Below are 27,301 nucleotides of genomic sequence, written 5' to 3' on the forward strand. Positions count from 1 at the left end.
GGTTCCTAGTTATATCCTTTTTTTTTTTTTTTTTGCAAAAGACAGGATTCCATTCTTTTTAATGGGTGAGTAATATTCTGTAATATATATATATATATATATATAATATATATATATATATACCATAATTTTTTTTATTCAGTCATTGGTTGATGAGCATGTGCATTGATTCTATATATTAGCTATTGTGAATTGAGCTGCAATAAACATGGGGGTACAAATAACTGATATGATGATTTCATTTCCTTTGGGTAAATTCCCAGGAGTCCAATGGCCAAGTCATATGGTAGATCTATTTTTAGACTTCTAAGGAATCTCCATACTATCTTTCATCATGGCTGTACTAGTTTGTATTCCCACCAACAGTGGATTAAGGAACTTTTCTTCTCCACATCCTTGCCAGCATTTATTGTTTTTTGATTTCTGTATGAGAGCCATTCCAACTGGGGTAAGGTAAAATCTCACTCTGGTTTTGATTTGAATTTTCCTGTTGGCTATTGATCCTGAATATTTTTTCATGTATCTGTTGGTCATTTAGATTTCATCCTTTGAAAAATGCCTGTTCAAGTCCTTTGTCCATTTCTTAACTGGATTTTTTGTTTTATTTTTGTTGAGTTTCTTTACCTCTTTATAGATTCTGATATTGACCCTTTATCAGTTTCATAATTTGCACATATTTTCTCCCATTCTGTCAGTTGCCACTTCACTTGGTTGAGTATTTCCTTGGCAGTGCAGAAGCTTCTTGTCTTGATGTAATCTCTATATAGGCAATTGTACTTTGGTTAGTGATAGCTTTTTTCTCCTCTCTTAGGCCTTATACTGTTTGTTTATTTAGTTATTATTTCTATGCACCAGCAACTCTTATTTCCTTTTTTTCCAAATAAAAACCATAATAAGACATCACACAACTAACATGATGACTGCTATCAAAAACAAAAGAAAGAACCAGAAGATAAATGTTGACATGAATGTAAGAAAATAGCAACATTTGTACCCTCCTCATGAAAGAAAAAAAGTGGGGCAGCTGCTGTGGAAAACAGTAGGGGGTTCCTCAAAGAGTTAAAAGTAGAATTATCATATGATCCAGCAATTCCATTCTTGGGCATATACCCCAAATACTGAAAGCATGATCTTAAAGAGATATTTGTACATAAGGTAACTAGCAGCATTATTGAGAATAATCTAGGGGTAACCAAATGTCTGTGATGAATGAATATACAAACAAAATATGATATAGACTACAATGGCATACCATTCAGCTTTAGACAAAAAAGAAATTCTGAGACATGCTGCAGCATGGATGAAACTTGTTATGCTAAATGAATTAAATGAGTCCCTCAAAGACAAATGCTGTACAATTCTGCTTATATGAATTTCATGGAGTGCTCAGATTCATAAGGATAGAAGGTAGAATTGTGGCTGCCACGAGTTAGATGGAGGAAGGATGAGAAATCATTGCTTAATTCTTACAGTTCTGATTTTTGAGATGAAAATAATTCTGGCAATAGATGGTGGTGTTGGTTATATGACAGTGTGAAAGTACTTACCATCACAGAACTGAACACTCACAGGTGGTTAATATGGTAAGTTTTATGGTGTGCATATGTTACCACAATTATAAAGGTATTTTTATCAGTTAAACATGCACACTGGAATGTTCACAGATTGAATGAGGAAGCTTGAATAGATTCAACTGAAACAAGATTGGTAAATATTGAAAACTGCTCTGGCTGAGTGACAAGTGTATTGGCTTCATTGTACTATTCTACTTCTGTGTATGTTGAAAATCCCACAGCATATTTTAAAAAGCATATTTTAAAAAATATAAACATAAAAACATATTTTAAAAAATGAGAAGTGGTAGATAATGGTTCCACTGACGTGTCAGTTCAACTGGCCTTAAGGGTGCCCAGATCATTGGTAAGCCATTGTTTCTAGGTGTGTCTGGGAAGGTGTTGCTGGCAGAGTTTAGCATTTGAATTGGTGGTCTGAGGAAAGTAGACCACATTCACCAATGTGGTAGGCATCAGCCAACCCATTGAGAGCCTGAAGACATCAAGAGTGAGGAGAAGCAAACTTGCTGTATTTGAGCAGTGCCCTGCATCTTCTTTGCCCTTGGATATTGCTGCTCCTGGTTTCTCAGGCCTTCAGACTCGATCTGAGTTACACCACCAGCTTACTTGCTTTCTTACTTTTCCAGCTAATGGATGGCAGGTGGGACTCTCAGGCCTTTGCAATTGTATGAGCCGATTCCTATAATAAACATACAGAGTAGTGTGGACATCAGTTGACCATTTAGTCACTCAGAGTCATTGTTCCTAAGAACAGCACAGTTCAGTGAAAGCACTTAGACTCTATGATCTGCCAGATCTGGCTATGAGTCTTGGCACTGTTCCATGCTAACCGCATGGCCTTAGGCAAGTTACCATCAATGGTGTGGAGAAGCCAGCTTGTTCTGGTTCATGAGGGCCTACTGTTAAGTTTTTGGCAATTTTATGAGCTTACTCTTAAATTAGCTATTGTTAAAAACTAATAATACAAAGTTATAAGTAAATAGTTTATATTGAAAGCGAAGTCAAATACTCAAAATAATTACTTTCTTATTATTTTGCTACTCCTAACTATTATCTATGCCCCTGAAGTTATTTAGAGTTCTTGTGTCTGGTGGGAGAAGTACTATGGAGGGGTATTCTGCTGATCATCTTTCCCCAACTCTGCTCTCTGTGGTAGGAACTACATTATTGCCTAAATTAATGTGAAGGGGGTATTTACACCAAAGAAACTGGCATGTGCTACAAGTCATGATTCTTTTTTTTTTTTTTTTGACAGGCAAAGTGGACAGAGAGAGAGAGAGAGAGAAAGGTCTTTCTTTGCCGTTGGTTCACCCTCCAATGGCCGCCGCGGCCAGCATGCTGGGGCCAGCGCACCATGCTGATCCGATGGCAGAAGCCAGGTACTTATCCTGGTCTCCCATGGGATGCAGGGTCCAAGTACTTGGGCCATCCTCCACTGCACTCCCAGGCCACAGCAGAGAGCTGGCCTGGAAGAGGGGCAACCAGGACAGAATCCGGCGGCCTGACCGGGACTAGAACCCGGTGTGCTGGCACCGCAAGGCGGAGGATTAGCCTAGTGAGCCGTGGCGCCGGCTTGATTTTATTTTTTTATTTATTTTTTAATTTATTCTAAAAGCTAAGTGACAGAGAGGAGAGAAGAGAAAGGGGAGAGAGAAGAGAGATTTTCCATCTGCTGCTTCAACCCCAAAATGGCCACAACATCCAGGTGTGGGCCAGGCTGAAGGCAGGAGCAAGAACTCCATCCTAGTCTCCTACACAGGTGGCCGGGCCCAAGCATTTGGGTTATCACCTGTGCCTTCCCAGGTTCATTAGCAGGAAGTTGTACCAGAAATGGGGCTGCTAATACTTGACCCAGAGCTTCAATTGGAATACTGACATCACAGGCATCAGTTATAATTTAATTTATTGTTTTGTTGCTTGTCTAGAGCTAGGAAAGTGATAGAAGAAATGTTAGTACGACATAAAATTATGTCATATCTTTAGTTGCTACAGATGCACAAAGACTGCGGAAACATTTTTGTAATATTTAAAAGCTGTTTCCCAATTCAGCAAAGTAAAGTTTTGGTATATCTTTGTTTTCCTTTCATTTTGCCTGTTGATTTAAATAAGAATAACAGCTGACAGTCATATAAGAAATACACACATTTGTTAGATTGTAGTTGTAGGTCAGTTGCTGATAAAACAGTTTGGAAAACATCATGAAGACCATCTGTGAGAATCAGTTGGTTACATAGAATTGGCAGTGAAGAGTGTTGCATATTTTATTATTGATAACTTGTGCATTATATTCCTTTACATCATTAAAATTTATAATAAATACACATTTTTACACATGAGAGGACTTAAAGGCTTATGGAAAATGGAATTAAAATATAAGTTTATTTTGATTCAAAAACATTCTGATGCATAGTTTCTTTGTATTACACATTTTCCATAAACTTTTTGAAGATCCCTTCAAATAGCAAATTAAATATTTGCTGGCATATGACTGCTTAAACTCTCTGAGATTAAGCTTCTTCATTTATCAAATCAATTATTAAAAACTAGTATCATATTTGAAAAGTTATATTTTATTATTTATTTCTATTTCTTTTTTAAAAGTTTTATTTTATTTATCTGAAAGCCAGGGTTACACAGAGAGAGAAGGCACAGAGAGAGAGCGAGAGTTATCTTCCGTCTGCTGGCTCACTCCCCAAATGGCCTCAGTGCCCAGGGCTGGACCAAGAGCCCAGATATTCTTCTGGGTCTCCCATGTGGGTAGCAGAGGCCAAAGCAGTTGGGCCATCTTCCGCTGCTTTCCCAGGCCTTCAGCAGGGAGCTTGATAGGCAGTGGAACGGCTAGGACTCTAACTGGCACACATGTGGGATGCTGGTGTTGCAGGCGGCAGCTTAGCCTGTTATGCCACAATGCCAGCCTATATTTATATGTATTTCTAAGATTAAATATCCATATTCTTTTGCCCCTGTTCCTCTAAACCCCGTATGTAGACATTACTTGCTAGTCATTGGAGTGTGTAAGACAACTTGCCTCCATGCAGCCACGTGGTTCCAGGATACATTTCAATATGCATGGCTTGTTTGTATAGATGTTTGATACATGACCTTGATATCAATAGTTATTTTTTTTTTCTTGTCAGAGTTCCTCCTTGGGCAGCTTCTGTCTCCTAGGACGCCCTCCTATCTCTTCCTATGACCCATGCTGTTCTTTTGTTGGACCAGAGATTTACCTAATCTTCTGAGTACCAGGCAGGAAACTGGAATAGTAGTCACTCAAGGATGGCCTCAAAGAACTTCCTGTAATTGACTTTATCTATTCTGCTGTAGCATAACATTTGTTGAATTAATGAAGGTATGAATGAATGAATTTTGATACGAATGTCATTTCAACAATGGTGAAGGGGCCGGCACTGTGTAGCAGTGGGTTAACGCCCTGGCCTGAAGCTCCAGCATCCCATATGGGCTCTGGTTCTAGTCCTGGATGCTCCACTTCTGATTCAGCTCTCTGGTATGGCCTGAGAGAGGAGTAAGAAGATGGCCCAAGTCCTTGGGCCCTTGCACCCACGTGTGAGACCTGGAAGAAGCTCCTGGCTCCTGGCTTCAAATTGGTGCAGCTCTGGCTGTTGCGGCCAATTGGGTAGTGAGCCTTTGGATGGGGGACTGCCTCACCCCCCTGCTTCTCCTCTCTCTATGTAACTCTGACTTCCAAATAAGTAAATAAAAATTTTAAAAAATGGTGAATACCAGCCTCTCTCCACAATTAATTAACTGGACCACCAAAGTCTTTGTTGTGGAGTAACAGGAAAATAAGGTTTAGCTAAGGTTAAAATTGTTAGGAAAAGAGGTGCAGAATAGAGAGGAGGTAGTGTACAAATTTGCAGCCAGACAGAATTTATTCAAAGAAATAAATTTGCAGAGGTGGGCAATCAACTGCCAGCATGGACACGATGGAACAGGTGGCCCCTGGGGACCTGGCCTTTTTATATCTGAGGAGGGCTAGGAATGGGGGTGAAGGTAGGGGGCAGCAGGCTAAGGGGAGGGAATTCCTGGAACTGGTCTGTCAGATGTTCCAGCAACTGGTCTCTCAGGTGGCCATGGAGGGTGGGGTATGAAGACAATAGGGTGTAAGACCCAATTGAGATTCAAGGGCAAGGAATGCATTCCCGTGTTTATCCATCTTTTGGACAATGAGCTAGAATCACTGAGGCTTATGTCTTTGTTCCATTAAAAGTATCAAATCCCTGTCACACATAAGCACAAGGCTTGTTGTTAGTCATGGCCATGGGGACAGGGTGTACTAGACTCAGACTTACACAAGCTAGGGCCTGCCTCTGTTTACGTGCTGGGAGGTCTTCAGATACTGAACCATGAAAACCTACTATGCTGCTGCACTATGCCATAATTTTCATTTGCCACTAGTCAGCTTTAGGGATCAAGGACAGCTAAGCACACATAACCTGTACATGCATCTTATTTGAAAAGCACATTTTAAAGTTATAAATATGGCACATTGAGGTTCATGAGGTATGATCTTTTGGTGACAAATATTTACATTCCACATATGCCTCTTGATGTCAAGAGTGTAGCCATTTCCTTTTCTCTGTTTTCTCAGGGGGCTGGGATGCAGATGAAAAAGGCCCTTGTGCCTGGGACACATTCACCCATCAAGGAGGAGAGAGAGTTTTCAAGAACCAGACTGGCGATGTAGCTTGTAGCAGCTACACTCTGTGGGAGGAAGATTTGAAATGTATCAAACAGCTTGGACTGACTCATTACCGCTTCTCTCTTTCCTGGTCACGTCTGTTACCTGATGGGACGACAGGTTTCATCAACCAGAAAGGCAAGTATTTCTTAAAAATAGAAGGTTGCAGCTTTAATTCAAGGTTATTGCTGCAGTCTGGCATAATTAATCCAGGATGCTATTCTGCAGTGTAGCTTTGAAATTGCAAGTTTTTAGAGTGATTATAGGATGGATTTTTTTGAAATGGGCTTGCATTAGCTTTTTCAGTCATCGTTTGGTTTTCATGATGGTGATCTCTATTGGGTTGTGGGGGTAGCGGGACAATATGGAGATTGGCATAATTGTTTCTGGGTGCTAGCCTGAAGGTGATGTATTAAACTATTTTCAGTTGTGTAACCCTGTGATGAGTTCTGGAAATCCCTGAAGAACTTGAGATGAATCTGAGCATTTCAGTCAGAACTGAATTAGTGGAGCTAATTCTCTATCACAGGGGTTATCATCGAGTCCCCTGGAGTCCACTTACTTAAGATTAAGTACCAGTTCCATCGTTTTCCCTCTGTATCAACATCTCTTGGGCAGGAATGCTATGATAATATCTATTTCGAGAATTTTGGAAGATTAAATTAAGTATTTATAATATGCTTAACAGAATAACTGATAGATCATAAACATTCAGTAACTATTAGTTATAATATTTTTATTTCTTTTTTAAAGGATTTATTTATTTGTTTATTTGAAAGGCAGAGCAACTCAGAAGGAAAGATGGAGAGAGATTTTCCATCCACTGGTTCACTTCCCATATGGCCACAACAGCCAGGGCTGGGCCAGGCCAAAACCAGGAGCCAGGAACTCCATCCAGGCCGCCCATGTGGATGGCAGGAATCCAAATATTTGGGCTGTGATTTTCTGCCTTCTCAGTATATTAGCAGGAATCCAAATTGGAAATTTTGAGTACCTGGGACTTGAACCAGATACCCCTCGACAGGATATGAGTATCTCAAGGAGTGCCTTAACCTACTGTGCCATAATGCATGCCCCTGGCTATTATGCCTTGTAATGTAAAGGACCATCCACCAGCCTATTCAATGCCTGTTATTTATAGGGCACTTTAAACACACTTTCTCTAATCCTTACCATCAATAAGGAAGGTATAATGATCATATTTTCCTTAGGCGTATGTCCACATCCACATATTTGGTAAATGGTTGATCTGGAATTTAAACCTAAGGTCCATCTAGCGCATTCCACATAGCAAGGTTGGAAAACTATGACCTGGGGGCCAAATCTGGCCTGCCACCTGTTTTTGTAAATAAAGTTTTATTGGAGCACAGCCATGCCTGTTCATTACACAGCATCTATGGTTGCTTCCCCCACTATTATGGCAGAAGTGAGGAGCTGGGGTACAGACCATATGGCCTACAAAGCTTAAAATATTTGCTATTTGGCCCTTCACAGGAAGTTTGTCAATCTCTACACTACAACATATGGCTTCTTAAAAATAACCTTTATTACTACTTTGAGGAAAGGCTTTACATTACATACAGGATCAGGGCTGGGTGAGGCTAGTGGGGTGCCTAGGATGTAAAATTGAAGGAGTGTCTCTTTAAAATAGGATGGGCACTTATAAGACCTGAAGGTGAGGGCACCTGTTACCTCCCCTTCTCCTTGTTCCAAGAACCTTCATTGATACCAATGGGTTCTTTTGGAGAAAGTTACATGATTCCCCATATGTACCAACCCATGGAAATAATTCTTTGTGGCTTTTTGCACTTGCAATGATCATCTCTCTTCAGGTGGGATGATCTGTGCTTTGTGGAAGGGAGTTACAGTGGCATTACAAGTCATGGCCCTCCACCCATAGAGACAGGGCCACCTTAGCAGATCTATTGCTGAGGACATTAGCCCTGTATGGATTGCTCTTGGCTGCACGCCACTTCTTTCTTTCCATTTGTCATTTTATTTTTCACTTTAAATAGGAGGTAATTTGTTGTCCAGTTTAAAATAGAGCTCTTCTAACCTAACATCCAAATTCTCCCTTCTATCTGGCAATAGCATCCTCCAAAGCCTAAACACTGAAAAAAAATCTTTGAGTTCTTTTTTGATAGCAATACAAAATTGATTGTCAGTTATGATCCATTGAACAAATGTGTTTTAACTCCTTCCCTCCTAACCATCTCTCAGCTGCTGCCCTAGGTTAAGTGTTTACCATTCTTACCAAGGACTTTTTGATTTTTCCTTGATAGATCTACCTACTTCCCTCTCTTTCTCTGTCCTTCTGTTGTTCCTATAAATTGGCACCACACCAATTTTCTAAAGCTTGCCCCAAATTATATTGGTTTGGACTATCTCCTGCTAACACCAAAGAAAGATAAAAAAATAGTCATTCTAAGCCTCCGTGTAGTCACCATTTCTTCATATGCAATTCCTAATTCTATTTGACTTCATTTGAATTCACCTCCGAGGCTCTACAGGCTGCAGTTCTCCCATTCGTTTGACCCATGCATTTTCTCCATGCAATCTCCTAAGTATATAACCTACTGTTTATTAAACATGCTATATATATATATATATTTTCACTTGTGTGGGAATATGCTTAAGCCCTTCTTCCTGCCTGTAATGGTCTTTCCTAACACTCAGCTACGATTGGCGAGAGCCTAGCTTCTTATTCAGGCCCAGCATGAATGATGACCCATTTTTAATGCCTTTCTCTTTTCTAATCCAGAAACAATCTTTTTTCTTTCTTTTCATATTCTCATAACACTTTGCAAAGCTCTCTGGGCATTTTTCACCTTCCTTTTTGTTTCTCTTATGATAGTTCCTGTTATGTGGCGAGCACCTTGACTTTAATTCAATTCAAACAAAATGTTCTGTGCTAAGTAGTTGTAACACAGGCATAAGAGAATCTCCTAAAATGCTCTCAGCATAATGGTCAGATAATTCTGTCTAGTTCATCCCTAAAAACTAGTCGAATGCCTTCAGGATAAGATGCAGTAAATACTTGCTGAATTTAATTGAATTAAGTCCATAACAATTGTCAAAAATCACCTTAAAAATAGTAATGGTTGCCTTTTATAGAACATGTAGTATCTGCAGCTCACTGTGCCAAGAGTTGCTTTGCTTTTGTTGGCTTAGTACTCACAACAGCCCTACAAATAAGGGTCCCCTCTAAATAGGGGGAGTAATAATAACAGAGTATAAGCCTGAGATAAATTTGCTGATAACAAAGTTATAGCAGAGTTCAACTTAAATCTCTCTCACCTAACAAACCTAATAAATCATCTAGAACTCATTTGCAGTCTCACCAACCATCATGAATGCCCTGTGCTGCAATATCTTTGTTGGTAACATGAAGTGGAGCCCCCACATCACTGTAACTCTTTCCAAACGTTCTAGGAGTTTAAAGTTTTCCCTGAAATTCCATTTGGATGGGAAACAAAAACAAAATACCCACTTATAATATAGGTCCATAATCCCTTATCTGAAATTTTAAAACCAAAGGCCTTATTCTGACTTCTTACAACACTAAAGGGTTAGGAAAAATTGACCTGAATTGATGTCACTTTAAAAAACTATCTTTATTCTACTTGGTGAGAATAGTTATATATTTTACTGCAGAATTATTAAGAGATACTGGTACAGATCCATTGGAATTGATCCCTCAGGTATGGTCTATGTTCTGTGTTTAAATTTTTTTAAACCCCTAAACTAAACCCCTAAGCTCTGAACATGTTTTCCTCTCAGATTTTCATATAAAGGATTATGGACATGTACTGATGGGTCAATATACCGTGCTTCTAAAACCCAGCTTAAGATGTAAAAAAGAGTTCATGGGAGCAAACTGCAGATCAGCAATCCATGAGCAAGGAAGCAAGAAACCTGGAAGGTGGAGGTGGTGGCCCTGGGGTGATTGGAGCCACCTGAAAGACGTGGGGAAATCGCTCTTGCAAATCTCATGAGGTGACCCTGGGTCTGTTGCACTGAGCTGCCTGTGTTTTGTCCCTGCTTTTGTAAAGCCTTAGATGATTAATCTGACAGGCTTTTCCCTGGACACCGGGGCACTCCAGGTTCTTCCATTCGGTGGAATTTCAATAAGCAGTTGTTCACTCTTGTGCAGTGATCTGTTGAAGCAATTGGAACTGTTTTAACTCAGAAAGGCCATCATTTGTTTTTTTCCTTTTAAACATTTTCTCAAAGAGCATGTAAAGAATTAGAAAACTCTCATCACTGTCTTTTCCAAGGAACCCCTTTTGTGTGTGTTTGACTCCCATTTTAAAACCAGGTTGCAGGACATTTGAAAAACTGTAAGATTCTATGTCCCCACATGGGGAGAATATTTTGCAAAGTGGCATTGTTAGACAGCTTTTGTCTTTCAAATGGAAAATTTCTAAGCTTTAGCAAGAAGGGATTGAGCTGGAAATCAAAATCACCTATTGCTGCGTTTCTCAAATATTCAAATGCATTTTTTTATCTGTTATGAGAGTAAATTTCAGGTGATTACTAGGAAATTGAAGTATTGGAAATTAAAACAAGGAATATTTACACAGAATGGCTTCTTCAAATATGGGATGGGTGTTTGGTCCAGTGGTTAAGACCCTGCTCAGGATGCCCACCACTTATAGTCGAGTACCTGGGTTCAGGGCCCAGTTCTGCATCCAATTCCAGCCTCCTGCTACTGCATACACTTGGAAGTAGCACGTTATGGCCTACCTATTTGAACCCTTGTCACTCACATGGGAGACACAGATTGAATTCTAGGCTTCTGGTTTTGGTCTGGCTTAACCTTGGCTATTGTGGGCATTTGGGGTATGAATCAATCTGTGGAAGATCTTGGCAGTTTATCTCTGTCTCTGTGTCTCTTTGCATCTCAAATTAAAAAAAAGAGACAAGTACTAAAAACCCTATAAAAATAAATGAAAATTTGAGTGCAGTTAGCAAACAAGCATTAACCTTCTATTCTATTTTGGGAAACACAGTAAACTGAAAAATGGCTCCCCAAGCATGTCCCTGTTCTAATTCTTAGAAATTGTGATTCTATCAGCTTACAGGGTCAAAGGGATTTTACGTATGTGGTTAAATTAGGGGTTTTGAGATGAAGAGATTATCCTGCTTTGTCTTGGTGGTCCCTGTATCATCACATGGGTCCTTATATGAGGGAGGCTGGAGGATCAGAGTCAGAGAGAAAGGATGTAAGGGCCCAAGCAGAGGTCAGAGAGAAGGCAGGAGGATGTAGGTAAAGGAAGGGGCCATGAGCAAAGGAATGCAGGAGGCTTCCATCACCTGGCAAAAGCGAGGAAGTGGATTCTACTTGAGAACCTCCAGAAGGAAAGTAGGGCTGATAGCCTCTTGATTTTTAGTCCACTGAGAGTCCTTTGAACCTCTGACTCCCATGACTATAAGATAGTAAATTTCTGTTGGTTTCTGCCAATAGATTTGTGACAATTTGTTACAACCACAATAAGAAACTAATACAGGCATTTTGAAAGACAACCTATGGCCATGTGGCTCTAGAGAGGAATGAACCCAAGAGAGTGATCATGTCCATGACACTTAGCAAACACTTGATCAAAAGGAATTATATTCTTTGATGGAGGAGGATTCTTGTTTGCTTATTACTATTATTTACTGAATATTTCATACCTGTAAGTTTCAGCCATATCCTCTTCTGAGGGAATTTGTCTGTTTCTTTATTCTGTATCCTCTCCTCTCTTGGCCACAACTGACAGGACAAAGGAAAGTCTTCCTTCCCTGTGATATATAATTGGGGTGACCTCACTGCAAAAGATGAGCTTTCCCAGTTGTTTTCCTCCCACAAGGACCATTGCAACTGACATTCTGTGAGGCAGGGTTGCTTGGTGGTTGGCACTGGGGCATGGAGGTAGCTTTGGTAGATGGAAAGGATAGTATAAACCATGGAAAATTGGGTATATGAAGAAAACTGGTTCTTAAAGAAGGGGAAAGGCATGAAATAGAAGTGTTGAGAAGAGCTGGGAGAGGAGAGATCCATTTTTCCTAAGAAGCAAAGATTTTTCACAGCTCTCGCTTGATTTGCAGCTGCAGTTATTTTCTAGAATTAAGTATAGATATCACTCTGTTATTTCAGAAGATGCCAGTGTTCCCCACATCTATCACCCAACTGCCCCCAATGCCACCTTCCGATTTGTGTTAGCCTGGATTGGTTTCTTGTTCATTTGTTTTTCCCATATACAGAATGCCTTTAACTCAAACATACTTCATATTTTTAAAGGTCAAATAAGCAGAAATGGGCTTAATTAAAATAGAGAAGTGGGGCAGGCATTTGGCCTGGAGATTATGACTTGGGTTTGATCTCTGCCTCTGGCTCCTGATTCCAACTACTTGTTAATGGGGACTCTGGGAGATAGCAGGATGGCTCAAGTAGTTGGGTTCCTGCCACTCACATGGGAGACATGGGTTGTGTTCCCTGCTCCCAGCTCCCAGCTTCTGCCCCAGCCCTACCCCAGCCCAGCCTCAGGCATTTGCAGAGGAACCAGAAGATGTGAGCTCTCTGTCCTTTCAAATAAAAGAACGAAGACTATGAAGACTGCTATAGAAATGTCAGTCCTTAAAGGAAGCAATCCTGTCCTAAATACCCAGCAGGATAGAAGGATCCAAATGACCTTTTATGTTTCAAAATGTCTGCACTGGTAACAGATGACCATTTACAAATATACATGTATTTAAAGAATTAGTTTCCACTGAATTGTACTTGTCTGATAAACAAAGCTAAATAAAGCTTGGACGATTTGTTCTCATTTAGTGCTGACAGAACTCATAAAGCAGCACCACTGACCTTCCCCTTGAACAGACAAGGAAACTCAGGTGTAGAGAGGCCCTGTGATATATACAGGATCCTCGGAATGAGCTGCTGGAGAGTGGCAATCTGCTTTTAAATATCCACTCCATTCCACGTGGAAAAGTCTCATTACAGCATCTAATAAACTGTACAAACCAGAAGCAAAGTACTCAGTTCTGGGAAATTAAATATTAGTTATGCAATGCTCTGTTGCCGACCATGCTGATGAATGAGAAAAAAAATTACTTATCTTCAGTTCAACTGATGATTATCATGTTATTTGAACTACATTAGTGAGTCCTCCAAAGAATGTGTGAACAAGTTGAATGAATGAATGAATGACTATAAATAAATAAAGCTGATACTCTGATCAGGTCTGAGGAAGTTATTGCAAAGGACAGTATACACAGCTATGAGTTTCTGGTTTGATTTAGAAACATCAGCAAATGTGGGAAGTGGTCCAGCATGTCATGGTGGAAATAGCTCTTTATTTTTACTGAGACAGACTGGGATTAAATCTTGGTACCATTTGCCAATATTGAAGCTTTCTGATTCTCAGTTTTCTCTAATGTTTATTGGGAATAAAATGCCCATTTCTTGTGCGTAGTGCTAGGATTAAGCAAAACGTGTGGTATCTGGTAATACGGTACCAGATTTCAATAAATTAAGCTAGTATTTTTGTGTTTAAATTCAATGCAAATGTTGGCTATGAAAACCTTCACACATTATCAATGTTAAAATTATTCCATCACAGTAGGTGTTTGGTACAGCAGTTTAAACCACTGACTATGATACCAACATCCCATGTTGGAAGACAGGTTCAAGTCCTGGCTGTTCCACTTCTGGTTCAGCTTCCTGATAATGTGCCTGGGAAAGTAGAGGAAGGTGGCCCAAGTATTTGGACTCCTTCCACTTATGTGGTAGACCCAAATGGAGTTCCTGGCTCCTGGATTTGACCTGGCCAAATGCTGGCTGTTTCATCCTTTTTGGGAAATTTAACAACAGTTGGAAGATCTCTGTCTCTCTTCCCACCACCCCTTTAAATAAATAAAATAAATCTTATAAGATTATTCTACTCATACCATCTTTAGATATTCCATGTAAAAATGAAGAAATGTGGGCATTTAGGGGGATGAGATGTTAGAATTCTCTTTCATTGAGAAAGAAAAAGACATTTTGATAAGCATTTTCCTTCTATTTGCTATTATAAATGATCCAATCTTAGCTGCTTAAATCAACAAAACTTTTTACGTTAGGGTTCTGTAAGTCAGAAGTCTGACATAGATCTCCTCAAGGTGTCTGTGAGCTACCATTCTTTCTGAAAGATATATAGCAAAATCTGTTTCTTGTATGATTCAGATTGTTGGAAGAATTCCTGTCTTTTAAAGACAGCAGTGGTGGGTTGAATCCTTTGCTTGCTGCCATTCCCTCCCTTTCTTCTTCTCTTGTTACATCTTTTCTAACCTCTTTTCTTTCTTTCTTTTAAACTTCTAATTACTCATATGGGTACTCATATTGGGCCTAGAGAAATCTTCCAATCTCAAGATACTTGCCTTAATGACATCTGTGAGGTCCCTTTTGCTGTGTAAGGAAACAGATTCACCCATCCCCCAACTGGAGCATAGACATCTACAGGAGAGAGAGAGAGGAGTTATTCTGCCTACCAGGTGAGAAGTAGCATACAAATATGACTTCCAAATGTGGAGCTGGTGTTCCTGATTCATATTATGGTCTAGTTTGCAAAATAAATAAAATGTTTTGATAAAGTTAAAAAACATGATGCTCGATTTGGCTCCTGCTTACCCTGCTTACCTCTTCACATCCTTAGTCCTCCTCTCATGAGCAATAAATTACCATTATACTGAATTTTCACTTCCTTGAAACCTCTTCTACGAGAAGAAATAGATAAATAATGGCCAGGTCATATAATGTATGATAAAACTCTGACTTACATAATAAGCCCAGGAAGTCAAAACACAACCTTTGCAAGCAATCAGTCCAAAATAGTCGAAATGTGGCCTACAATTGCCAGCTTCTCCATAGCTATCTCCTATACCCCATGCCTCCAACTCAGGACAAACCAGAGAAAGCCAGCTGTGCTCCTCAAAGCAGCTGAGTAGGCTGTCTCCCTTCTAGTTAGCCTGCCTCCAGCTGCCTTGTGCCAGCAGCCTCTAATCAGAGCATACCTGAAGTCACATTTTGGCGCTATAAATCCTTTCCTCTTCTCTGACTACCTTTGCAGTATCTCTCAAATACATGTGATGGTGACTGAGTTCCTTACTGTAGCAAATTCTAAATAGGCATCCTGTTTTTTTTTTTTTTTTCATTTGGGGGTTCTTAATTTTCATGCTGCTTTTGGTCTTTTGTGCATTCATTTTCCCTTTTTGAATTCCTGGGTTACTCTTTCCTCCTTGCATTCTATGGATAACTTATGTTTATCTTTTAACTATTAGCTTAGATGTTCACTAATAATAAGAACAGTAAAGATATTTTTTTGCTAGATTGATAGCTAGCCTGTACTGAACCCTTCCTAAATGCCAAGAGCTATTCTAAGCATGCTCCATTTATCAATTCATTAAACTCTCACAACAATTCATTGAAGGCGGTTTCTAGAATTATCCACATTTCACAGATGGGGAAAGATAATTCAGAAGGCTCAAGTAAAATTCCCAAGGTCATAGAGTTAGAAGTGGGGGATGCTGGGGTGGAATTTAGGTAGCCTTCTGTCATAGTTCAGTGATAAAATCATTATGCTCCGTTAGTTTCAGAATTTGTTTTCAAACACTCTGGGTTTTGCATAGACTCGGTATTCTATCATTATTGGTAGTACCATATTTTTATTGTTTATGAATTTACCTGTAGCCTGTCCTAATAAGCTTCATGAAGACAAAGATACTGTTTATCAGGGCAGGTGTTTGGTAGAGCAGGTAACCTCTTGGGAAGTCCACATCCCATATTGGAATTCCTGGGTTTGAGTCCTGGATCTGTTTCTGATCCATCTCCTGCCAGTGCATACCCTGGGGGGCAGCAGGTGAACACTTGAGTAATGGGGTCTTTGCCATTTATACAGGAGACTAGGATTGAGTTTCTGGCCCTGACTGCCCCACCACCCCTGGTTCTTGTGGGCACTGGGGAATGAACCAGTGGGTAGAAAAATCTATGAAAAGATTGTATTTTTCTTGCTTATGTTTGTATATTCTTCTTAGTAGTTTCTCTATCAATGTGTATTTAATGAATGAACAAAAGACTGATTGAATGAGGTACATGCAAAAGTCTTAATATTATCTTTTTTTTTAAGCAGCATTTATTTTAGAGGCAGGGAAGATAAAAGAGGGGGGGAGAGAGGAAGAAAGAGCGCACACGCGGGAAAGCACTCTCATCTTCTAGTTCTTACTCCAAATGCCTGCAATGGCCAGGACCTGACTGGCTCAAGCTGGGAGGTTGGAACTCAACCCAGGTCTCCTAAGTTGGTGGCAGGAATCCAGTTTCTTGAATCAGCACTGCTGCCTCCTTGGGTCTACATTGGTCAGAAGCTGGATTCCGGAGCAGAAGCTAGAAACTGTGCCCAGGTTCTTCAATATGGGACACTGGCTTTCTGACCAGCATCTTAACTGCTAAGAAATGCCTGCATCTGCTATTTCTTGAATGGGAGGTTGCTAAGTTAAGGAGGGGGACCTTTACTCCAGGCATCGTTCAATGTTAATACAATTGTCCATACGGTTTTATAACCTTTTTCCAAGAAACAGCCTCTTAAAACAAGATAGGATGTCTCTTTTAAAGTTTAGGTTTCCTCCATATATTTTTTCTTTTTGAAATCAGGATTGAGTTTATTTTTTTAAACTTTTATTTAATGAATATAAATTTCCAAAGTACAGCTTATGGATTACAATGGCTTTCCCCCCCCCCATAACTTCCCTCCCACCTGCAACCCTCCCCTTTCCCACTCCCTCTCCCCTTCCATTCACATCAAGATTCATTTTCAATTCTCTTTATATACAGAAGATCAGTTTAGCATACATTAAGTAAAGATTTCAACAGTTTGCACCCACATAGAAGCACAAAGTGAAAATACTGCTTGAGTACTAGTTATAGCATTAAATCACAATGTACAGGACATTAAGGACAGAGATCCTACACGAGGAGTAAGTGCACAGTGACTCCTGTTGTTGACTTAACAAATTGTTAAGTCCTCCATATATTTAACAATAAAACTATGTGAAGCACTAATACCAGCCTCTCTGCAAAAAGTCTTCTCCAAGTTAAGAGTCACTCTTAGGCTAAACCCAGTATCTTCTTAGCATTGACTTGTGATGCAGAATCATCTTCAACCTAGTTACATTCTTCTGAAGTCTCACAATCCTAAAAGCTTTCCCTTACACACGTGCAGTTCTAGAAGAATCAGCTGAGAGTCAAGGATGATTTTCATTCGTGTGGACTAGGTCAGAAATTTAGAGCAACCCACTCCCTCCAGTTCTCTCAATATCCCTACTCTGGATTTCTGAACTTGGATCCCATGTTCATTCTGGGGTAGATGCCAAGTTCTTGTTTACAGGTCTTCTTTCTTGGCCTATGGGCATAACAAGTCTGAAAAAAACAATAAGAAAGTCATCTTGATCAATTCCTTTACCATCTAGGTGATACTATTGCTGTCCTTTGATTGAGTCAACAAATATTGATTATCTAATAAATGTCTGACACTCTTCCAGTATTTGGGGATCTAGAAATGTACTGGACATAAGATCCTGCTATCGTAGGGCTGGTATTTTAGGGAAGTGGATAGATAAAAATGAAGATCAAAAATAAAATAATTTCAAAATAAGGGTGAATATAACACAGTGTTAGGTGATGGTGACTTGGACATCTGGACCCCTTTTATATGATTTTCTTATCATGTTACCTCTCACTCTTACTTCTTGATCAGCCAGTCTTCTTTGGAATTCTGGTTCTGCCAAGCCTTTTATTGATTATATCTAGGAAGTGATATACTTTATTTTGAATAAAAATCATTTAGGAAACTACTTGTGTTTTTCTGCTTTTAAGAATGTATTGTTGCCGGCGCCACGGCTCACTAGGCTAATCCCCTGCCTTGAGGCGCCAGCACACCGGGTTCTAGTCCCGGTCGGGGCGCCGGATTCTGGGATTCTGTCCTGGTTGCCCCTCTTCCAGGCCAGCTCTCTGCTGTGGCCCAGGAGTGCAGTGGAGGATGGCCCAGGTCCTTGGGCCCTGCACCCGCATGGGAGACCAGGAGAAGCACCTGGCTCCTGGCTTCAGATCAGCGCGATGCGCCGGCTGCAGCAGCCATTGGAGGGTGAACCAACGGCAAAAGGAAGACCTTTCTCTCTGTCTCTCTCTCTCACTGTCCACTCTGCCTGTCAAAAAAAAAAAAAAAAAAAAAGATAAAAAAAAGAATGTATTGTCAATAGGCTGGAAATAACTTTCTTTTTCATATTATTTTTTCTTTTAGGAGTTGATTATTACAACAAGATCATTGACGACTTGTTAAAAAATGGGATTACACCCATAGTGACACTTTTCCACTTTGATATGCCTCAGGCTTTAGAAGACCAAGGAGGTTGGTTGTCAGAGGCAACCATTGAAATCTTCGACAGATATGCTCGGTTTTGCTTCAGTACCTTTGGGGACCGAGTCAAGCATTGGATTACCCTGAATGAGCCTAATATTTTTGCCCTGATGGCCTATGACCTAGGTTTTTTCCCCCCTGGGGTACCCCACAATGGGACTGGAGGTTATCAGGCAGTGCATAATTTGATTAAGGCTCATGCCAGATCCTGGCACACTTATGATTCCTTATTCCGAAAAGAGCAAAAGGGTGTGGTGTCCCTATCACTTTTTGCTGCCTGGTTGGAACCAGCAGATTCCAACTCAGTGTCTGACCAAGAAGCTACCAAAAGAGCCCTTGCTTTCGAGGTGGGCTTATTTGCTAAACCCATATTCATCGATGGTGATTATCCCGAGGTTGTCAAGTCCCAGATAGCCTCTATGAGTAAAAAGCAAGGGTACCCATCATCCAGGCTCCCTGAATTTACTGAAGAAGAGAAGAAAATGATCAAAGGGACTGCTGATTTCTTTGCTGTGCAATATTATACAACCCGCTTAGTAAAGCACCAGGAGAACAAGAAAGGAGAACTATCCTTCCTCCAGGACGTGGAGATTGACTATTTTGCAGATCCATCTTGGAAAGGTGTGGATTGGGTCTACGTGGTACCATGGGGCCTACGCAAACTACTGAAACACATTAAGGTAAATGCATGGGTGGAGTGCAAATACACCCAGTTATGTGAAGGTGACAAAGTGTGCATAGGGGCTTTTAGAAAGAGGGGTTTTAGGTATCAGCATGTACATAGTTGGCCTGGAAAATCCAGGTTAAGACTTGAGTTAGTGAGGGGTAATCAGTTGTTAAAGGGCTTCAAAAGTGGTAGTCAGAGTTAGGACTTACTGTTAAAATCAGATGTAAGTAGAAGAGTAACTTGGGCCTGTGTATAAGGCTAGTGTCATTATTGCAGTTACACAAAGGCATTTCAAGGAAAAAGGTGGTAAGACTCTTCTGGGTCTCAGCTAGCCTGTATGGCGTTCAGCAGAATTAAAAATTTTTAAAAGTTATTTATTTGAGAGACAGAGTTACAGAGAGGGAGAGACAAAGAGAGAGGTCTTCTTTCCACTGATTCACTTTTCAAATGGCTGCAGCAGTCAGAGCTGGGCTGATCTGAAGCCAGAAGTTATCTCTGAGTTTCCCACATAGGCTCAGAGGCCCAAATACACAGACCATCTTCTACTGCTTTCCCAGGCCATTAGCAGAGAGCTGGATTGGAAGTGGAACAGCCCAGACATGAACTGGTGCCCACATGGGATGCTGGCTCCACAGGTGGAGGCTTAATCTACTACACCATAGAACCGGACCCTGAAGTTAAAGTTTCAAGTTATCATTTCTCTGGACTCTCCTGTGGGGGAGAGAATGTAACTGTCTTCAAGACCAAGGGGTTAAAGAGCAGTGACAGTTGGCAGATGCTGATGGAAGAAAGATATTTCTGTCTTCTCATTATAATAAGAGTCATTTGACTGTCTTCATGGACATTTGCACAGTTTTGCTTTTCCATTGTTAGTCATAAAAGGTCAGTGCATGGAAAATTAAGTTAATAGGGTCAGTGCAATTTGATGGAAACTAGTTTTGGGGTTGTAGCTTAGAGAAGATAGAGGGTAATGCACCTGATTTTATGAGCTCTTTTTTCTTTAAACATCTGTTTGGAATAAAACTTCTGCTCTTTTGTTCTAGGATACGTATAATAACCCTGTAATTTACATCACTGAGAATGGATTCCCCCAGCGTGACCCCCCATCTCTTGATGACACTCAGCGCTGGGAGTGTTTCAGACAGACATTGCAGGAGCTGTGCAAAGGTACCATTTGAAATGATGAAAGATCAATTGTGCAAACTTAATATAATTTTCTCATGTGCCTATTTGCATTCAGCAAAGACCAATGATTTTGAAAGCTGAAATTCATGTAAATCAGTGTAAAGTCATGTAATTAGGACAGGGGAGAAAAAGTGTTCAGGAAGGAGGAAGGCGAGGATTTTGGCCCGGGTTCAACCTCCTGAAATTGACTCAAGAAAAAAGCAACTGTCTTCAGTATTCTGACTCCAGGGTGAAGGTGACACAGATAGAAGGAGTGGAGGCTGTTGGGAGAGAACATGAGTTATTACAAAAAGATTAGCCCTGATCAACTATAGCATGCTTATTTGCATATTTTAATGTCCTATCTACCAAGAAACAAATTGAAAGGACTTTTAAAGGACCCGAATTTCACCATTCGTACAATCAACGTCAAAATGGCATGGGTCCTCTGTCAATGTTTGTTTCATTTAAGCTTTGCTGAACAGCCCAGTGAGAAGTCATTTTCCTTTTTTTCTGTCGTACAGAACATGTGAATTGTGTTTCCTGACACTATTACTGTTATGATAACTCTCTTCCCTTCCTGGAATTCTTTTTATACTGAAAATAAATGTGAAGGAATCATCCCTAAGTGGTAACACGCATTTCTGGACCAGTTTGCACACCCCTTGCTTTAGCCAGCTCTTAGAACATTGTTGCTTACTAAATTTAATTTCACCTCTCTATAAACCAATCATACAGTGACAGCAAAATCCAATGCAAAATGAGGTTTTCAATTTCCTCTTTCTTTTTTGCTTTTACAGTGATAGTGACACTTATCTCTTATCATTCAAATCGAAAGGTTCTTTCCAAAATTATGCAGTATTAAACTGGAAGCAGTCAGAAGGAATTCTGGAAAGTGAACAAAATGGTCTCTTCTTGAAACTTGAGACACACCGACTGAATTCTTCACTTAGGCCTGATAGAGAACAATTGGATGCCTATAGCTTGACCCAAGCAAAATAATTCTTCTGCATTACACACCGAGTGGGTTCTTCTGGTAGGGATTCACCTTCTGATTAGAGAGACCTCTGGGTTTCTGATTCCCCTGCGTTTTCCCCTATGCATGAATCCTGTTCATCGGCAGTCCGTGGATGTTCTCAGGCTCTGTCTTGAAGGACAGGGAGGCTAATTACCATCAGGCAGATTTATGGATGGATTCAGGGAGTACAAATGACTCGTCTAAAATTGTTCTGTGTATTTTGGGGAAAAAAAGAGAAAAATAGAAATTGGCTTTTTTTTCATTCCCAGCTTGGTGCTCTTCAGTGCTAATCACACGAGGGCATTTTCTTGCTTTTGGAAATAGTTTCTACTACAGATGCTCCTTGACTTACAATGGGGGTAATGTCCCAATAAATCTATCCTAAACAGAAAATATCATAAGTTAAAAATGCCTTAAATCCTCCTAACTTACTGAATATCACAGCATATGACATAGTCTGCTGTGGAGTGTGAGTTGTGGGTCCATGGCTCACTGGGAGCCATGGCTGTTGCTGCCAGTATCATGACAGGGTGTATGACCACAAATTCCTAGCCCAGGAAAAGACCAAAATTCAACATTTGAAGTAGAGCTTCTGGAATGTGTATCACTTTTGCACTGTCATAAAGTTAAAAATTATAAGTTGGATCATTGTACATTGTGGAATCATGTGTACTTTAGTTCCTTAAATTTTTTTAGCATTTATTTATTTGAAAGGTAGAGTTATAGGGCTAGGGGAAGAGAGGGTGAGATAGAGACAGAGAAAGAGACACAGAGAGAGAGAGATCCTCCATCTGCTGGTTCACTCCCCAAATGACTGCAACAGTTGGGGCTGGGCCAGGCGGAAGCCAGGAGCCAGGAGCTTTTTCCAGGTCTCCCATGTACGTGCAGGGGCCCAAGCACTTGGGCCAAACCCTGCGGCCTTTCCAGATGCAGTATCAGGGAGCTGTATGGGAAGTGGAACAGCTGAGATCAAACCAGTGCCCATATGGGATAGTAGCATTGCAGGCAGCAGTTTAACCTGTTCTGCCACAGCACTGGCCCCCTAAAATTCTAGTTTCCAATTTGTTGAATTTATATTGAATCTTTCAAGTACTCAGTGGAAAAAGTATTACACATTTAAAACATTGTTTATGGTATTTGTCTACTTCTGAACTTTAGCAATAGACTATATTCATTATAATGAGCACATACTACTACTTTTGTTTTGCTTTTTAAACAAATGTAACCATTTAAAATGTGTAGACATATACACCCTGACCAAAATTCTATACATAAATGTGTTTATTCTGAATTGGAATGCAGTGATAGCTCCTTTTCATCTATTGTGGTAATAGAACCTACTTATTTCTTCTGTGGTGAAATTCTCTTTTCTAGTAACCAATTCACTTTCATCTATGAAATACCCATCTTCTTCTATCTGCATGCCTACCACAGACAGAGACAAGCAAGTAGGATGAAACACTGTTCCTTGCTGATAATTGATTGGCCCAGATGTAGGCATATGGCATGAGCTGGGTCAATTCTTCCTTGAGATTGAGAACTTGGATCAGTCAGTGTGTCTCTTAGTCTGGGTGGCGGGGAATGCAGCTGTGTAGGCCACTGATGACTTGGTTCTACTGTATAAACTTAGGAGCAGTGAGAACGGAGACAAGAACGAACAGAGGGAAATGGAGACCTTCTAGATGGCACTTGTCTGCTTCCAGGTTTCTCTCATGGGGCCAGCATTGTGGCGTACAGGGTTGGGCCCCTGCCTGCGACACCAGCATCACACATAGATGCTGGTTTGTGTCCCACTCCACTTTTGATTCAGTGCCCTCACTGCTAACGGCCTCACATCTAGCTGCATCTGTATTCTTGGGAGACATTACTTTTACTTACAATAAAGTGCTCCTGTGCTTATCCTTATTCTGATTGGGATTTTATCGCTTGGAACAGAAAGTTTTTTAATTGATACTGTCATCTCATTTTATTCTCAAAACCATGGTAGGAAATCATTACTCCTATTGAGTTCCAAGGATATGAAGTCATTTACTCGAGTACAAAGTTACTAAACAATGTTTTCCAAAACAAGGCAGAATATATTTATCATCATTTTTATCACTTATTTTGGTGTTAGCTGTATGTGACCTGTAAGTTCAGGACTTTCGGAGTCAAAGTGCTTGTTTGATCTTTTACACAGAAGCTTTTCTTTATGTTTAGTGTTCTGGGCTTGTGTGTTGTCTTTGAGAGCGCCTCATGCCGACTCTGGAAGAGCCGACGGGTTCTCTGACGTTAGGCGAAGCTCAGACACCTTGTATCCCACTTCTCATCAGAAGAGTAGAGCTGAACTCACTAACCAATTTCCTGATGCTCCTCTAAGTAGCCCTGATGGTGCTGGCTGGCAAGAACTTCAGTAGTAAGAAACACCTTGTGAGCGATTAAAAATCATACCAGCCAAGGAAGACAACTGTGGAAACACTGCAGGTGTGAGCTCACCACAGCCCACGGAGTCAGATGGATGATGGCTTTGTGATCCCCACAAACAAAGTCGTCTTCCAACATCACACGTGTAGACAGGCACATAATGACACTATAGTTGGATCAATGATGGCTGCCTGGAAGTCTTACTGGTCTCTTCAGGTAAAATCCCACAGTAATTAATTGAGCAGTAAAAAGTAAGCTAATGTTTCTGTTTCCTTTTGGGAAAGGAGAAAAAAAAAAGAGGAAAAGTGTCATTTTGAGAAAGAAGAGAGAAGTCCGCTAGTGTGCCTTTTTAATCATTGCATTGTTTAATTGTATTTAAACCCCCTTAGATGAGTTATATTTTAATTAAGGTATATAGATGTGAGAGTAAAGCAACACCAGAAATGTGAAAAAAAAACAATTCTGGTTGCATTTAAGCTCTTCAAATTATTCAGTAGGGGTCATTGGCTTACTGCACAACCTCTTTAAGCCTTGGTTTGTTTGTCTGTGAAAATGGGGATAGTTCTTTCCTGGGCTGGGTTGTTTTAGATTCCATTGAATCAGTTATTATATAAACACCCCCTAATGATTGCCTGGTACATAGTAGGGCTTTTAACAAATGGTAACATTTATTGTTATTATTACAAACTATACATTCTTAAAATATGCCTATCCCCTCCAGGTTAATCTGCTTATTTAAAAAAATGCCATTCCCAGTCTTGCTATTTTTCTATTCTTTCCCCACTCTCTAAAGTATAGCAGAATATTTCCCCATTTCTGAATTTCCCTATCATTGTTTTTGAGGACCCTGCATGGGTGCTGTAATACTGGCCTGGTGGCTGTTTCCAGTCTGCATCTCTGGAGGAGAAGCAGCAACTCCAATCAGTGTTTCCATCCGAGAGGTTAGCAGATTAGGTGAAAAATCAAATTGTTGACAGCAGCAACAGCTGTCAAGGAGCGAGGAATTGCTCTGCCACATGAATCTTTGTAAAAATTTAGGATTCAGTGGTGATCAGACTGATAAGATTTTTTCATGTGGTATGAGTCTTCATTATATTCCTAACGTTTATACCAGCCCTTGACACTCCAGAGCCAGTGGCTCAGTTTGTATTCACCTGTAAACAAATGGCTACCTCTATCATAAGGGTTCTTATGGTGGTGAAGAAGTGTGTGGGGCCGGGGAGGTGGCTCCCCATTGGCAGTGCTCCACCCAGGGCCCAGATTCTCCTGAAAGGGGCTTCCAGCCTGTGCTCAACCTATTCTCTGTGGGTCTGCTTTAGTTTGGTGCACGCTCTTTCTTCAGCCTGAGATTCCCTGCCCTTTTCCTTCTTCCTGGCCCAGTCCTGTTGTTTGGAGTACATGATTGCCCTTGGAGTCGGACGTGGATTTGAAACCTTGCTTTCTCACTTAAGAGCTCAATAGCTTTGGGAAAATCCTTCAATAGGCATGGTTCAGTCATGCATTCTCTAAAATGGGGATAATAAGAACATTTGTCCTTTAAAGGGTGGTAAAAAGTGAACTAGCCAAACAGTTCGGTGCGTTATAAAGGATTCTGTGAATGATGGCTAACTTTGGGGGGTATCAAGAATTTCTTGAGGGCTGAAACTTCGTTTTTTTCATAATTACTTTTTCAACCACAAGTACCCTACCTATTACAAATTAGAGTTCTACATGTGCTTGTTGAATTTGGCTGTCTCTATCAGAGAAGGGTTGATCCATAGATAATGGGAAACAAATGATTAAATGATTGGGAGCTGTATTTTCTTTCCCTAAAGAAATATACTCCACACAGAAAAAAAAAAATGAAGCAGCAGCCTTCTGGAAAGTTTCTTAGGCTGCCCAACTTTCTAGTGAGATCCATGCCTGAGTTGGCACAGCGGTAGATGATTGCAGAGAAGGATTGTTAATGACCAGCTTTAGGCTTTTAATGACAAAACCCCTCAGCAAGATGTCATCGAAGTTATTGAAGACTTCACTGGAAGTGTTGAAGCTGATACATTGTAACAAGAAGGTTATAAATCTTGCAGCTTGGATGTACCACCAAGACAAGATGCTGAGTGCAGAATCACCCTGCTGTTGTCTGTCAGCATTGCCCTCCCCCTTCCTGTGGAGAGCCAGTAAAGGAGAAATACATCCATTTCCCAAACTAGTGAAGACCTGGCAGCCACCTGCCTATGCCAATTTCAGATCACAGAGGCCCATTTAACTGGACAAAATGTGTTAAGCACCTGTGCTTTTCTAAATGTGCATGGAGAATCCCTGTGAATTAAGGAAAGATCTCAAAAATTAATACACTGACCTTTGAGAAACTCTAGCCAATTAAAAATCCATTGGAAGCTCAGAAGAGAGACTCAAAGACTTGTGTGTGGATTCCCACTCCACAAATATTATTTTATTGCTTCTCAAAGGAGACCTTTGTCACCTTGGCCCTAGGAAGCAGTTCATCTCTGGGCTCACAGAGGGTCCACGTGACATATGCTTGTTTGGCTTTGGGTGTAGCTGGCCTTGGATGTTGGACTGACTTGGTATTGCTAGCAAGGCTGCTACCAGCTGCACTGGCTCCTGCTACCAAAAGAGGAGCCAGGTCAGACCAGAGAAGGAAGAAGGAGAGTCCAAGGCTGTGCACAGGAACTGTGAGGGTGCTAGCTCTTTTTTTTTTTTTCTTTGTTTTTACATTGACAAGTAAAAGTTGTGTCTACTTATTGTGTACATTCTGGGGTAGCTAAATTGAGATAACATTCATTATCATACCATTTTATTTGTGGGGAAAACACTTAAGATCTACTCTTATAGCTGTTTTCAAGAATATATAAATATACACATATATTTATTAACTATAGTCACCACGCTGAACAATAGAGCTCTTGAACTTGTTTCATGTAAGCGCGCTTTTGTATCCTTTGATCCACATCTCTATGACCCCTGGTAACGCTTGTTCTGCTTTCTACTTCCATAACATCAAGTTTTTAGATTCCACATATAAGCAAGATCATGCAACAGTTGTCTTTCTGTGCCTTATTTATTTCACTTAACAGAATGTCCTTCAGAGCCCCCCCCCCCATGTTGTTGCAGATGACAGTATTGTCTTCCTTTGTAAGACTGAGTAGTATCCCATTGTGTATATATGCAATGTTTTCCTTATTCGTTCATTTGTTGATAGACACTTGGGTTGTTTCTATATCTAAATATTATGATTAATGCTGCAGTGAACATAGGAATGCACTCATCTCTTCAACATAGTAATTTATCTAATTTTCATTGAATATGTGCTCTCACTAGTGGGATTTCATATGGTAATTCTATTTG

The 27,301-nt window shown here is 40.4% G+C and overlaps 1 protein-coding gene across 1 annotated transcript in view; it reads left to right on the top strand.

Annotated features, from left to right (window-relative positions):
* LOC100344458 (cytosolic beta-glucosidase) overlaps positions 1-27,301 on the top strand; it is a 123,515-nt gene that overhangs the window by 36,009 nt on the left and 60,205 nt on the right. Inside the window, exons 2-4 of the mRNA XM_002709257.6 lie at positions 6,184-6,411; positions 18,588-19,384; positions 20,415-20,538. Coding sequence (XP_002709303.2) covers positions 6,184-6,411; positions 18,588-19,384; positions 20,415-20,538 — 1,149 coding nt within the window. The remainder of the gene's footprint in view (positions 1-6,183; positions 6,412-18,587; positions 19,385-20,414; positions 20,539-27,301) is intronic.

The sequence above is a fragment of the Oryctolagus cuniculus genome, chromosome 2 (assembly GCF_051225735.1).
Source record: "Oryctolagus cuniculus isolate XC-2025 breed Fujian yellow rabbit chromosome 2, ASM5122573v1, whole genome shotgun sequence".
In the NCBI taxonomy this organism is placed as follows: Eukaryota; Metazoa; Chordata; class Mammalia; order Lagomorpha; family Leporidae; genus Oryctolagus; species Oryctolagus cuniculus.